Source organism: Paramisgurnus dabryanus, chromosome 20 (assembly GCF_030506205.2).
Source record: "Paramisgurnus dabryanus chromosome 20, PD_genome_1.1, whole genome shotgun sequence".
Taxonomy (NCBI): domain Eukaryota; kingdom Metazoa; phylum Chordata; class Actinopteri; order Cypriniformes; family Cobitidae; genus Paramisgurnus; species Paramisgurnus dabryanus.
This window is the reverse complement of record NC_133356.1, coordinates 20195384-20210629: the sequence shown is the minus strand read 5'-3', so window position 1 is coordinate 20210629 and position 15246 is coordinate 20195384. Positions and strand designations below refer to the sequence as shown.

At 38.6% G+C, this 15246-nt stretch overlaps 1 protein-coding gene across 2 annotated transcripts in view; it reads left to right on the top strand.

Annotated features, from left to right (window-relative positions):
* Nucleotides 1-15246, top strand: part of atrnl1a (attractin-like 1a) — a 273803-nt gene that overhangs the window by 129019 nt on the left and 129538 nt on the right. For both annotated transcript variants that reach the window (XR_010547040.1, XM_065296956.1), the window contains one exon: nucleotides 8538-8590. Coding sequence is in view for 1 of the 2 variants with exons in the window: in XM_065296956.1 (XP_065153028.1) it covers nucleotides 8538-8590 (53 nt within the window). In the remaining variant the exon portion in view is untranslated. The remainder of the gene's footprint in view (nucleotides 1-8537; nucleotides 8591-15246) is intronic.

Here is a 15246-nt window from a genome sequence, read left to right as displayed (position 1 = left end):
AAAACGAAATAGTTATTGGACTGGCTAAGGTGCACATTTGCTATAAAAAAGACGAAATCACTGTGTAAATATTGGTAGACATACTTTTAATAATTTTCAATGCTGCTCCATCAACTCCTGACAGGACGAGGTAATTAAATATGCCAGGTTACTTGTCGCGGCCGCTTCATATCGTCTAACCACGAGACGATTGATGGGACAATATAAGACTATCCAATCGTCGTATGAAGTTTTAACCGTGCTCCTAATGTAAAACATTTACAGCAGTAGCGATATTTGTCATTTCACTAAAGTTATAGTGAACTACAAACAATCTTCTAACCACCAAACTAACCACCGAATGCACTGTGCCATATTAGCAGCGGAAGTCGGTTGACAAAATGCGGAAGAGCGAAGAATTAAAAAGGGGCGTGGCGGAATAAGGTGAATAGGATCAGTCCGTAAAGACACAGATCTTGGCTGGATGCTGCTCATCTGGAAGGATTTGAGGATGTGGGGAATCCATGAGAGAAAGGAAAATTGCAGGAAGGGTAGATGGTATTAAAGACTTTATTTATGTAAAAGCAGAGTTTTCTGTTGAAATAGTAGCCACACAATCATATTTATTAACGTTTTATGTACATTTATAATTTACATTTTGTTAGCCACAGTGCATTGCATTCTAGGATTGCCTTATACTGTACATGTAAAGTTACCTTAGTCAAATTTTTTTATTTAAGCCTGGAGTAATCTTAAACCCGGATTATAGTCAGTTTTACAGACTATACTTGAACGTTCACACGGTTGAACCAAGCGTGCCGCACAAACCCTGAAAAGTGAAGCCAAAACGTCTCGATCGCCCCCCCCCCCCCCAGTGACTGGTCCCAGTATACAGTAGGCCTCCCCCATGTTATTCAATGGGACTTGAGACCAACTAAACAATTTAATTATACTTCAGTTATCTTTTTTCCGAAGCTGGTTTCTGTCATTTATTGTAGTTTTTATCATGCTGATGTAAATTCAAGTGTTTGTTTTATAAATAAGATTGTTTTTAGTTAGTTATTTAATGATATAAAAACAATGGTGTCACGTCATGATTGACAGCTGTGATATGTGCAAACTGCACAGGACTGGTCCAGAAAGCGCTATTGAGCAGACTTAAGACCCTAGATGTCAGCGCCGTATCAGGACACTGGCGGCTTCACTTTTCACCAATTGAAGAGAGCGAACGGCGTCTTCCATCTTTTTTTACAGTCTATGGGTTGCCTTGCAAAGTATAGTTTATTTGACTCGTACATGTTCACAGTTGTCGAAGCATAGGCATTGTGACAAAATGCAATGCATCTCCTGGGTTACATACTACATTCTCTTGTATGCACAATCTATGCTTTCAATGTATGCAGGGGTTTCAAAAATCCGGCAGTGAGCGTATAGTAGACGCGCACTCTTCTGATGACGAAAATTGCGTCACATATATAAATTTACTACACTTTGGCCTTTTGGAGGCAGCATCAAAACTGTCTTAAAATTAAGCCTTCATATCCTGTTTTAAAATAGAGCAAGTAATATTCGGTTAGCCTCAGAACTCTAAGGATGTACTTTTCATTATTTGTATCATTGCAAAAGACTCCAATATAGCCTTGAGATTCACACTTTTCTTTTGCTTTTATGAATTCTTTACGGCATAATACTAATACTCAGTACTCTAATGCTTATTAAAACATCATATTAAGCCAATTCATTAAGGTTCACTTTTTTTAGAGCGTGTACTCCGTGACCTTTAATAATATCAGAACATTTCTCTGTGAGTTCTGGGCAGTGACACATCAGCTAGGTGAACAGGTGTTGCCAAATGCAAAATTGTTAGCAAATTTATTTGGACCTTTTAAAAGGGCAGTAGAATGTAAAACTGTATTTATAAATTTATAACCGTTTTGTACATGGTAATGACATATAGTGAGCCTCAAACACTATTGTATCCTTCTTATGTAAACCTTGTGCATGCAAAAGACCGTTGGAAACAGGCCAATCTCAACATAACACAGATGTTAACAGATGTACGCCTCAACATTAAATGAAACATTAATTACAGTGCTAAATACAAAGTTGTGACTGCTAACAGTATATGCTAGTTAATGTTATATGCCAGCGTTTAGGCGAAGTTCTACTATTGACAGTATAGTTTTGTTTTGCAGGTCCATACTGAAAAAACACAAACTTACAACTCAGAAGCGTCCATTAAGATTCTCACAGTAATTGGTTATTTCTTAAAATATGTATCTTAGTCGTCAAACATAAAGAGCTACTGAAATGAGCCACTCTGAGAAACAGCCAATCAGAGCAGAGCTCAACATTATTATTCATGACCCTTTCAAATAAGGTAATAATAGACCATTTCATTTTGGGGACAAATCCTAGGGTTGTAAATGGACATGTAAAACTGTCTCTGTAAAACTTCTATGACAATGTAACATATTGTATCAATTCCTTCTTTGGCACCTTTAATGATCTGACTGGCTTACTTTAATGCATGCATGTATTTATTTTATTAAAATTAAATGATTTATATAATGTTATGATTTTCGGAAGTTTGGATATTGCTAGCATGTGATGAAATGGAGATGCCAAATTTTTATTCTCAGACTTTCTTTTAGCTATCTCCTAAGTGACTTGTTTTTCTTGACTTTTGTAAGAGTAATTTACAACATGTGTCTCTGAGGGAAAGTACATCAAGCAGACAGCTGCTGCTTCATTCTCAAAGAGAGGAGCAGATAATATTATTATTAAAATACAATTTATGTCTTTTTATAGCTTAGGAACAGAAAGAGCCTGTTTACGACACATAACACTTATTCAATTCATAATTTTCCTTCATTCAACATTTGAACCTTACACAGTAGTGTTACCACCACCAGTGTTGTGTCTTGTTTTGTGTTTGGGACTGGACTACCTGTTTGGCTGAGCAACGACAGACAGGGCCACAGTCCACAGGTATTTTGCAGTTGTGCAAGTGGCAAAGATATTATGCAGATTTGTTATATTTAAAAAAAATAATTGTGCATAGTGAGAAACCTATACCTTAACTCATTCCTCGCCAGCCTTTTTTTACGCTGCGTCTTGTTTCGTTTTCGCCACGTGATAAAGGTTCATTGACGACGATATTTAGTCATAATTTCCATTGACGAAAGCAACACTAGTCACAATTTCATTAGACAGGCCCTCGTGAGGAGTACCCAAGTGAGAGTGCTTAAACCCTGCGAGCAACAAATGTGTGTGGTTTTGACAGACAGATCTGGAACACAGAGTGACACATTTAATACCAAGACAGCTCTGTGGATTTATCTGCTAATTCAGTCTCCTGCGAGAAGACACCACACACACACTCACACTGTTTATTTAGGCAGAGTCAGATCCTGTAACAACTCTGTTTGGCTGCAAGGAACGAGAGAAGACGGTTAGCTCACTGTTCGGTCCCCTTTGGCCCCTCAGCTGTTTGTCTTATATCTTTCCTTTCAAACTCAGAGTAGCGGCACTAGACCGATGACCGGAGGACAGTCCGACTGACTGACACCTGCTGTTTTCATTTTCTCTCTCTTTCAGTCATCTCATATTGTGTTGAATAGGGTGCAGTGGCTTTAATCTGTAATTCCTGACTGACTGCTGCCGCTCCACACGACGCGAGCATCTCATCCTGTTAACAGGACGACACTCTCTTACACGTTTAGGATTCAGGAGACGTTTATCATTTGAAAACAGACTTGAAAGCAGTGCATTGTGTGGTGCAATGCCAAGAAGCACTACTTCTGAATACAAGCAGAAGTTGAGAGTTAAAAACTGTTTTGACTATAATGAAATATTTTGTTAAGCGATGCACAGCATGTATTATAGTCCCACTGTGTATGGTGAACAGTCTGCATTAAAAATGTTTTCCTGGCGTAATAGCATGTTATGGGACCCCTGAAGGGATCGGCATTCCTTTTTTCAATGTTCAATCATTTTAATGTTTTTTTTAGAGAATGACTGTCAATCTGTACAGGACTGTTCATCATCCAAAACTGAGTTAGTTTCTTTTCTTTCTGTCTGATGCAGAACAGCTATTTCTGAGGCCCTTAGCCCTGTCAAACCCTTATCCACTTCAAAGGACAATTTGGCGCTTATTCAGGCATGTTTGCCCTGCTGGTCAATTCATCCATCTGTTTATTTACCGAGCTCTGAATCCACACACGATTTCTGTAGCATGCGGCGAAAAATAAACACCTAGTATTTATATGTTGATAATGAGTGTTTCAAACTGTACCAGACATGCCACTCTGTTTTCCACACACACGCATGCTCTCTCTCTCTTTCTCTTTTTCTCTCTCCCTCTCTCCCTTGTCTAGTTTGGCTGAATGACTGATGATCCTTAAAACAGCTTTGTATAATTTGGCTGATTTCAGGTTCACCTGAGCCTGATTGGACACATATCTCATTTCTTACGCAAGATGCCCAGAAACAGTCAGATGTAGTAAAACGTACTGGAACAGAATGTGGTGTTCTGTTTTTTTTTTTTAAGTTGGACTATTTTTACCTTGAAACGCCATCTTAAAAACACATGTCAGGACGCTCAAAAGAGCAGCGTGAGGCATGCTACACTAGCCAAAGACATCTGAATGTTTATGGCTGTGACAGCAGTACTTTAAAGTGGATGGATTTAAAAGCGTAACTTTTTATCGCCCAAGTTTTAGGGGGTGTGCACTAGGGGTGTAACGATTAACCGTGCAAATGCGCATTTTCTCAATGAATGAATTTGAATGAATTACGGTGAAATCCAGGCACATACGAACGCCAGGGGGCGCTTCCGTGCAGAAACTCCCTTTGTGCCACAGAAGAATGGTATTCCAGGAAATGTCTACAGGAATATTTATATCACTGTTCTTCCAATTGTTTCAGGTATTTTCATTATAATAAAGAATATTTTAAATGATTTTGTTTAACGAGTGTTGCATTTACGACGCCGACTCGTTATGATTTTAGATTGATAAGGACTTCCTACTGACTAAATGCCGTAGTATATGCACAAGCTGTGCATGTAACAAAGAATTGCAGCCTTGCGATTCAGAATCGTTTTCAGACAGGCATTTTTTAAAAGGAACACACGGTTGAATCGCTACATCACTAGTGTACACACCAAAGCTTTTATACCCGCGGCCAGCGCATGTTTTCAATTGTTTCCAATGGAAGCTCTGCATTTTTCAAATGAGCCAGCAGGTAGCGTTTTTTTTTTTTTTTTGCCCTGAAAGTTGGCGGTTTTCCGCGCTTGGCGCTGAGCGTCGAGAGTTGAAAGAGATTCAACTTTGGGTGAAAAGCTCCGCTCCTCAATGTCAGTTGTTACACAGCCATCCGATCACATTGGAGGAGGGGCGGGACAAGTATCACAACAACCAACCAGCTCATAGCTCCCAAAGTGCTCAGCTGAAGAAAGCTGGCAGTCAGCAAAAAAAAAAAAAAAACTGCTGGCATTCGGCCTCCTTGCAGGCGTTTTGGGCTGCGTTTAAAAGTTTTGGTGTGCACAACCCCTTAGCGTACAAAATAGTTTATCATTGTGACCCATCCCTTATAGAGATGCTTATTAAAATAGCTCCACTAAAGGGATAGTTCACTTTAAAACGAAAATTCTGTCATCATTTATTCATCCTCATGTTTTCTAAAACTGTATGAATTTCTTTTTTCTGATGAACACAAAAGAAGATATTTTGAGAAATGATGGTAAACACACAGCAGTAAGTGACCATAGACTTCCATAGTAGGATAAAAAATATGATGGAATTTAATGAATACTATCAACTGTGTGCTTACAATCATTTATCAAAATATTTTCTTAGCCATTTATCACAATACTTCCAAAATATTTTTTTCAATACTATGAAACAAGAAAAAAACAACTGTTGGAAACAGTTTAAACAGTAGCCCAAATCTAACTCTAGAAAAAAGCAGATGACTTGGCAACGCTATGCTGTGGACAGCATCTCTCTTCGAGTTCACCCTTTATCTCTGAATAAAAGTCAAAACTGAATTGGAAGAAATTGTTCTTAAGAAGTTTTCAGATATAGGTAATGAAAACACACTTTTCAAAAGGCACAATGCTATGTTATTACTTTAAGTAGCTTAATGTTTTAAAAGTACACATAAATGCTGCAGAATTTAGTACAGCGCGTGACCCCATTAACGTTACCTTAATAATGCGTGTGATGCTATTGCCTTGCTATTGCGTGTTCCTGTGACGGGAATGTGATATAAGATGTAAATATAACGCATGAACTAGGGGTGCACGATTCAGAAAATTTCACGATTCGATTCGATTCCGGTTTTTAACCTCAAGATTCGATTCAAAAACGATTTTCGATTCAAAAACGAATCTCGATTTAAAAAAACGATTCACAGTGTGTACATGTGGTTTACTTTTTCCTATGTGACTGATTTTAGTAGATATACAATTTTAAAGAAAAGAAACACAACAAATTAAATGTAGTTTGATATTACTTTATGTCTTTATGCAAAAATAAAAACTGTTATGAAGCAATTAGATGACCCCTTTTATCAAACTCTATTAAATACAATAGTATATTAATGATAGACAGTGCAGGTCTATATATTATAAATGTGACTGGTGTTATAATGGTTATTATTTCTATTAGATAGAGCAGAAGCAAGGAAAGTGCCTCTCTTTCTATTTCTCTCTTGCTGATTAAAAAAAAGCTAAATCCACTCATTATTTCAGATTCAAAAGTCTACTTGCTGTTCCAGTGACAGGGGACTTTACAGTACAGCTTTGCGTTGTGTAAATCTTGAGTCAGCTTGAGCTTTGCTCGTTCAGTGCAATAGATTTTAGAAAAGATATGGTTTATTAATAATATTAGAAAAGAGCCTGTTGTTATCGCCATGGAAACCGCAGGCACGCTGAAACTGCACGCGAGCTTTAGCGCGGTAGCGCTCACGGTCATTCTCCGTTCGACTCGGGTTTTACACACAATATTAATCAGACTTTGGGACCCGAAGTTATTTAACTATGACTGACGCGGACCCGACTGACCATTTCAAATACAAACCCGGAACCATACGGGCCGCGGGTGCTCCATGAACTCCTCTAATGTTAAAACTCTGCTCAAGTTCAGAAACATGAAGGATACAATGTGACACGAGCTTGTTCGCGTCGCATTCCTATTCATTGAGAAACCGAGAGCACGTGAACGCATACCGAACTCATCATGTCGCACACAAAATGTCATTATTAAAGAGTGTCGTCATCACAGAAAAACAAAAAAGTTTGCCAGATATACTTGGGCGCTTGTTAATATAACATGGCAGCGCGCCCAAGTAAAGTCAATGTGTGGGAAACACTGTGACAAGAGTGTGCAGGCGTCAGAGTGAATACGACGCAGCGCCATCTATGGGAATACTGAGATAAACTCATTTCAGGACAATAGTAACATGGCATTAAAAAAATTGTATGAATCGATTTTTGGAATGCTATGAATCGATTCTGAATCGGCAAAGCTTGAATCGCGATTCAAATGTGAATCGATTTTTTTGCACACCCCTAGCATGAACTTGGAGCACAATTCTTCTGCGCATGTGCACAAGGTATTTTTGCATCACATTTAGAAAATACTACGATTCACGTGTTTACATGCATACTTTTTCCTGCTGATCGGATCACAGACCGGAGTACACCACCCCCTTCAATACGATCCAAATTTGCATCCAATTGTCCTCATTTGTATTGATTAAGGTGTTTACATGAAGACTTTTCATTACGATTAAACGTACCTACTGATGCCTGATGGCAGATCCAGATCTTTCCACTGCAGAAGTGACGCTTCTCACTCCATGCTGTTTATTTTCTCTGTCTTAAGTGATTTGACGTACACATGAAACGTGCAATGTTTGCTTCTGTTCCTTGCAATAAAAGCAACTTAGCAGGATAGCATGAAGGCACTAAATCCAATTACTTTGGATATTACATTACATTCTCACAGCGCACAAGATTAAAATCGTGATGCACTACAGTATGTTGTTGTTTGCAAGATCCTTTGTTAACCATAATTAAGTTAATCAGTAAGTTGATCATGCAGCAAGACTGTATATTAAGTTTTCGATTCTTCTCACACGTAGCTTTCTAATCTTGAGAGAGTCAGGTGGTACATGCTTTTGGCACAGCGTAAAGTTTGTCAGTTTGAATTGAGTTGAAGTGTGGTCTCATCATCTACCTCAGGCCTCACAGGACAAGAGCACCTGACGGCCTGTCTACTATAATCATCTCAAAATAACTACTACCTCCAGCATATGGAACAATTACTAGAGAAATACAACTATACACTTGCAGTATTATCTGTGCTTAGTGCCAAAAATGCTACATGTTTTGATACCAACTAGTCCTATTATTGTTATTATCATGTTATTTTAATAAGCACACAACATTGAAGAAGACATCGCAGAAAGGTTTACATGATGTTAGGGAACAAGTTTCCAGATACAGTGTGTTTGTGAGCTAAAGTTTTTTTCTTGTTTGTGTACCGCAGATGTGATTCTGAAAACCGCTACCTTGGCAACCCACTAAGAGGAACATGCTACTGTAAGCTACATTTCAACACTTGCACTCTCTGTCTTATACACACACACACACACACATTTTCTGGTTTCCATGTTTTGTAGGGACATTCCATAGGCGTAATGCATTTTATACTGTACAAACTGTATATTCTATTCCCTTCCCCTAACACAAACCCTAACCCCAACCTTTCTCCTACTTCACATTTTCAAGAAACATCATCATGCTTGATTTATAAGCTTGTTACCTCATGGGGACCTCAAAATGTCCCCACAAGTATATATGGTTTACTAGGACTTTTTATTGGTGTAATTGCTTAAATAGTTTTTATGCTGAGCTAATAATGTTTTTTATTCCCTGAACATGTTCAGTAAATTGCTTTTTAGAAATATGGGGACACTTAAGATGTCCTCCTGAATCAGATGAATCATTTAAACCAAAGCCCCTTTGCAAAATAAGTTTTACATTTGCTTTAAATAAATGAGCATAGGGAACGATAATGATAATTCATTAGCATTTATATATATGCAACAGCAATATTCATCTACATACATTTTAACAAAACTATTGCATGTGACACAGAGACCTAAAGTGATGATTCAACTAAATGTCGCATTCATAGAAATGGAGCATTTGTGTACTGTAGCTCTGTTGGTAGAGTATGGCATTAGCTGCACAAAAGTAAAGCTTTTGAATGCACTGTAAGTCAATTTAAATAAAAGTGTCTTGCAATTGTAGCCTGGCTAACACCAGACCAGTCTCAACGGTCCTGTAAACATTGCATAGTAATTCGGATTTTAGTTCCCCTTGTAATCCTTAATCCTGTTTTGTACACACACAATTCAGTAATTTACGGGACTGACAACCGCATTCTACAACCGAAATTAACTCCCGCAAATTGCAGGTAGTGACAACCGCATTTACAGAAACTCTGCACAGTGTGTACTGTACATAACTGAACTGAACTAGTAGTTAATAAATTGTTTAATTCATGGACATGGGGAAAAAGTCTTCTGTATGCACGGTGCAGAAAATGACAGAGGCACGAGTGTTTGCTGACTAGTGTTGCCAGATCTTGCACGAAAAAAAAAACAGCAAACAAGAAAAATCCGATAATAAACTGAAATTAATCCAAATGCTTTACCTCAAAAATCGAAATATTAAATGCGGTTGTCACTCCCAATGTTTGCAGTGTGTACGAGGCCATAGAGAATGAGATGTGGTCTGGGAACCACATGCTCATTTTCTTGTATTTGAGGCGTGGTTTACGAATGCCCAGAGACGTTTATTGATGTCTATCAAATTCGTCAGTACGTAGCTCATAGCCAATCGTTTTTATTATACCAAATGACGATATGATATTAATAAATGCCACTTACCATTTATAAGTTAAATGGACTTCGTCGACGACAATGCCTAGCAGGTTGGTCTTAAAAAACGCTGTGGCTTACATGTCTTGCCACTTTGCGCTCATCCAGGCCTCGGGACTACCGAACAGAAATTGGTATCGACCACATCCTTCTTGGATATGAAATTGTTTAACGCCAAAAGTCGCTCTTTCAAAACGACTTAGAACACTATCTAAGGCTGCATCGAAAGGTAACTTCATGTCTTCTGCCATGTTGGATCCATAGATATATACAAACTGCTTCGGTGTGTCGCATAGACGTCATCATCGTCTTGCTGCTCCCTTCACGTTCTGTGATTGGTTCCCTATTTGAGGGGAAAATTTGGTCCATGGTCTCCATGCTACACTTGCAGCTTGAATAAATGTGCGTGCAAGGCAGCATGGGGAAATTTGTTTATAATGTAAACTAATGTATTCATTTGTTAAACTTTTTGCTAATTGTTAGCCACTTGGCTAATAAAATTTTTATAAAAACTGCTAGTGTTTGTATTATGGTAACATACTGTACCCGTGAGTCTTAAAAGGAACAGAAACTAGCAAACCTAATTGCTAAATGAAGTACATTAATATATAATGATATTCAAAATGTTGCTCTATTTTGTATTGCTATAGCAAAATCATCATAAACATATTGCAAATATGTATGCGTATTACCTTGTCTCTCTCTCTCTCTCACACACACACACACACACGCGCGCGCGCGCGCGCGCGCACACACACACTTTCAAATATTACCTGTATTATTCACTGCATGCACTCAGACTCCCTTCTAAGTGTTCACCATGGTAAACATTTACAGCACATTCTGAATCCATGGTGAGCGGAGCAGATGGAAGCGTTTTCCCTGTAACCCCTCATCAGTGTGCAATCACACAAGCATTCATCTCTGTTGATGCTCAAGTGGGCAACTCAGCAGTAGAATACTACTTGTGTTGCTCATGTTGGCTTCTGTCTGCTGCTGTATGTGCCCATCTGTCTTATAGGGTTTATTTGCAGATATGGTTGCTAAATACAAATATATTTTCTTAAGGCATAAACCATGCATGTACAGAATAAGAGAAGGTTTCAAATTTGATTGTGTTGATTGAGGTTCATGGCATCTCTTTACAGATGTTTGTGTATTTAGGGAGTCATGAAGTTATGCATTTGTGCTATGGAAATTATTGGCATATTTTCTTTGGGGTGAATGAGCAGACATGCCTTTGAGTCAGGAAGTAAAGTACAGTGATTTCCAAACAGTTGCTTCTGTATCCAGCACATTTGAATTTCCCTTCCCCCAGAATAAATAAATAAATAATTCAGGTTCATTTGAGATTGGGACCATGTGGAATTGCACCATTTATTGCACATTTAACACACTAAAGTTTTATTTTTTGATTTTGTGGTCAAATGCTGTATACCCAGACATTTCTGGGTCTACTCCAACTTTGGTTCTTCCTATCATATGGACATACTGCATTCTTACCTAAGGTTTGGAGCACTAGATGGCAGTCTTACAGCTCTATCAGTAACTGGATTAATCTGGTTACAGTAATTGTCACCAGTGAAGATCAGTAAAAACTTCCTCAGCTGACCCCAAGACGTGCAGGACATCACACAGCCACAGAACACAACTATCATTTCAGGAGAAATAGACATGGATGGTTTATAAAATGGAAAAATAAACTTGGTCTGTACTGAAGGAAAACTGAAAAGCCTTTTTCCTAGAACAAATCTGACCAACCAAACCTGTCTTATATACTGATTTTACTTTTCCAGTGTCAACATTGAATGGTTAAAACTAACCTCCTCAGCTATACAAAAGGCATTTGATGACAAGGTCTCAGATAAGCACCAGATATCCACACAGGCTCCTTATAGTTGTTTTAGTTGTTTAGCTGCACTTTGTTCAAACACATGATTTTTTGCTGTCTTTTGGACACCTATGATATTTGTTGCTCGTAAGCTTAAATTAAAGGGATAGTTCACCAAAAAATAAAAATAATGTCATTAATGACACACCCTCATGTCGTTCCAAACTCGTAAGACCTCCGTTCTTCTTCAGATCACATGTTTTATATTTAGTCCGAGAGCTTGTTGACCCTTCATTGAAAATCTATGTACGGTATGCTGTCCATGTCAAGAAAGGAAATAAAAACATCATCAAAGTAGTCCATGTGACATCAGTGGGTCAGTTAGAATGTGTTGAAGCATCGAAAATACATTTTGGTCCAAAAATAACAAAAATTACGACTTTATTCAGGATTGTGTTCTCTTCCCCATCTGTTGTGAAGCGCATGACTAAAGTCATGTGACTGCAGTGACGCGGATGACATACGGCGCAGCTGACGTGTTATTTGGTGCGCCCCAGCTGTTTTTTTGGGCGCCCGGGCTTCATTTACAGTCTGAGGGAGACACACGCTGCAAATTTGAAAAAAAAAAACTTTGCAAACATGTCTGAGGATAACACGTCATCTGCGTCACTGCAGTCATGTGACTTTAGTCTCGGGCATGCGCTTCACAACAGACGCGGAAGAGAAGACAATGCTGAATAAAGTCGTAATCTTTGTTATTTTTGGACCAAAATATATTTTCAATGCTTCAACACATTCTAACTGACCCACTGATGTCACATGGACTACTTTAATTATTTTTATTACCTTTCTTGAAATGGACAGTATACCGTACATAGATTTTCTATGAAGGGTCAACAAGCTCTCGAACTAAATATAAAACATCTTAAACTGTGTTTCCAAAGATGAACGGAGGTCTTATGAGTTTGGAATGACATGAGGGTAAATCATTAATGACATTATTTTCATTTTTGGGTGAACAATCCCTTTAAGGGACCTTCAAAAGGTGCTTGGGCTGTTGTGTGAGAAAGTAGTTTGTGTTATGATTAATAAAGCTGGTGCAATTACGCACATAGGATGACTTGCATGTCGCTTTAAAAGCACATGCGAGGCATTTGCAAAGCCTTTATGACCAAATCGGACCCCTGTTCCCTGTATATACTGTAGGAGGATTCATTACCAATGCATTATTTATAACTGAAAAACCAATGATTGGACATTGTGACCTCCCCTCCAGTCTCTGTAGCACAATGCTCATATATTACTTCATGATTGATAGCCCAGTGCATCTTCCTGTGGTCAACAAACTCATTCCAACATTTAGTTTCATCTGAAATTTTACATATTATAAAACAGATTGTGTTTGGCTGAGCTGTATTCAAAGTGATGTGCCAAGCTGCTACATTGCTTGGAAGCTTAGAACAAGTTATGGTTGTACATTTCTCAGTAAACCATTTGTTTGTTTTGTTTATTGCTATTATCAGTGCATGCCTTTTTCTGTTATCGGTTTCACTGCACTGCTGTTTACTCCATTTTATGAAAGCAATAAGTCACCCGAGGTAATGTGTTGCAGTCATCTTGGTCTGTTAAATGTAACAAAATTGGCATTTTTTACTTAGTAATGCATGCTTTTTATGGTGAACATTTCTTTTGTATGTGTTATTACATTTAAAATGTAATAATGCGCTTTTCTTGTGAAACAGCTTTTTGTTTCCTATTATGTCACATTTGGAAAACTAATAGCTGATCAAATATTTTTGCCGGTTTAAGGTTTATCTCTTTTCCGGGAAGGTCCGCCCCCGTTTTACAACACTGTCAGAAAAAAATGGTCTCTTGCTGTCCCAGGGCGGTACTCTCAACAAGTTCACCTAAAATATGCACCTAAAGAGTTCATATTAATACCTTAAAAGGACATATTGGTACAAAAGAGTGCATATTAATACTTCAAAGGTGCACATCGGTACTAAATGTACATATGGCACCACTTTTTGACCATTTTTTGACAGTGTTGTAAAAGAAGATTTAGATACGCTTACTCGGTGTAAATTCACTGCAGCTCACAACCTTGAATGGCTTATTGTTATATTGACCACTAAGTTCAGGGTCAGGACTTACAGAGGTTGCCGTTCGACCATTCCTTTAATGCTGAGCCAGATCTGCCAGCATTGACGGTATCTTCTGTCAGTCACGCTTAGGTAGATTAACCTCTGTGTGCACTCATGTCTATGGTTATAATACTGGTAAATTTAAATTAAAGCAACTCCCCTTCTCCATTTCATGCTCCTTATATGGTGAACTGTAGGATTCATACCGCAGCTGGGCCACTATCTCTCCAGCACACAAACACGTGCAAACAGCCCGGCGACCACAAGCAGCACCTCTCGCTCCGAGCATACAACTGTTATCTCACACAAACGCTGCTGACTTCAGTCTGTCAGTGTGGCTTTCATCACAGGTGTGCAGCCATTCAGCTGTCCAACTCCAAATATGCGGGGTGGATGCGCTCGCTAATTTGACCAATTAAAGCCATGAAGAGAAGCTAGCGGCATGTGAGGCAAGTCTAGTTCCCGCGGGATACGTCATGACATTTACCCACTGAGTGGGATTTATGCTTCATCTTTGTGACAGGCTAATTCCAGCCGCCTTCAATGCACTAATGTCTGTTATCGCAAGGCTAAACTTAAGGACCGTGAAACGTGGTAATGCTAATCATGCCGATAGTGCAACTCACCATAAGGGTTCAATGAAATGTCTCATTCATTAATTCTACTTCAGTTACAAATAAATAGCTGTTTATAAAACTGTTTATGACTTCCAGTGACATTGCCATATATGTTCTGCACTTTATGCATGTATGTATGTATGTATGTATTTAAATATTATTAATAATAGTTAAAACGGTTGCTGAAACTAAAAGTCCATGTCAGACTTGAGTTATTTTTACCATATTCTATTGTAGTCAGGCTGTAAACAAGCTTCCAGTGATGTGATTTGGGCCTAAAGTGCACCTTATTTTACATTAACGTCAAACACACTTCAAATGAGACATTTCTGTGTTAATACCCACTAAGCTGACAAGAACCAATTTTCTTCTGTCCAAATGAAAGCTATTACTACTATTTTAGACATATAAAACATCCTGAAGTGTTCCACCAGCCGGACAGACACAACCAAACGTCCTCAAGCACCTCATCAAGAACTAATCAGGCATTCTGTCTAGACAGCTAAATAGTTTTAGAAAGGTAGATGTGTACTTGCACACAAAAGCTGTGTCCCAATTTGATGGCTGGATCTTTTGAAGGTCATCTGGTCACTTTGAAGGATGCAGCCTCTGATGTCCACGAACTGGAGGATCCATAGCTGCGTCCCGCAGCCGCCCATCACACCTGTCAGCGGGTCACAGCAGAGACAGTCTGACTTATTGACCCATTTACTCCTAA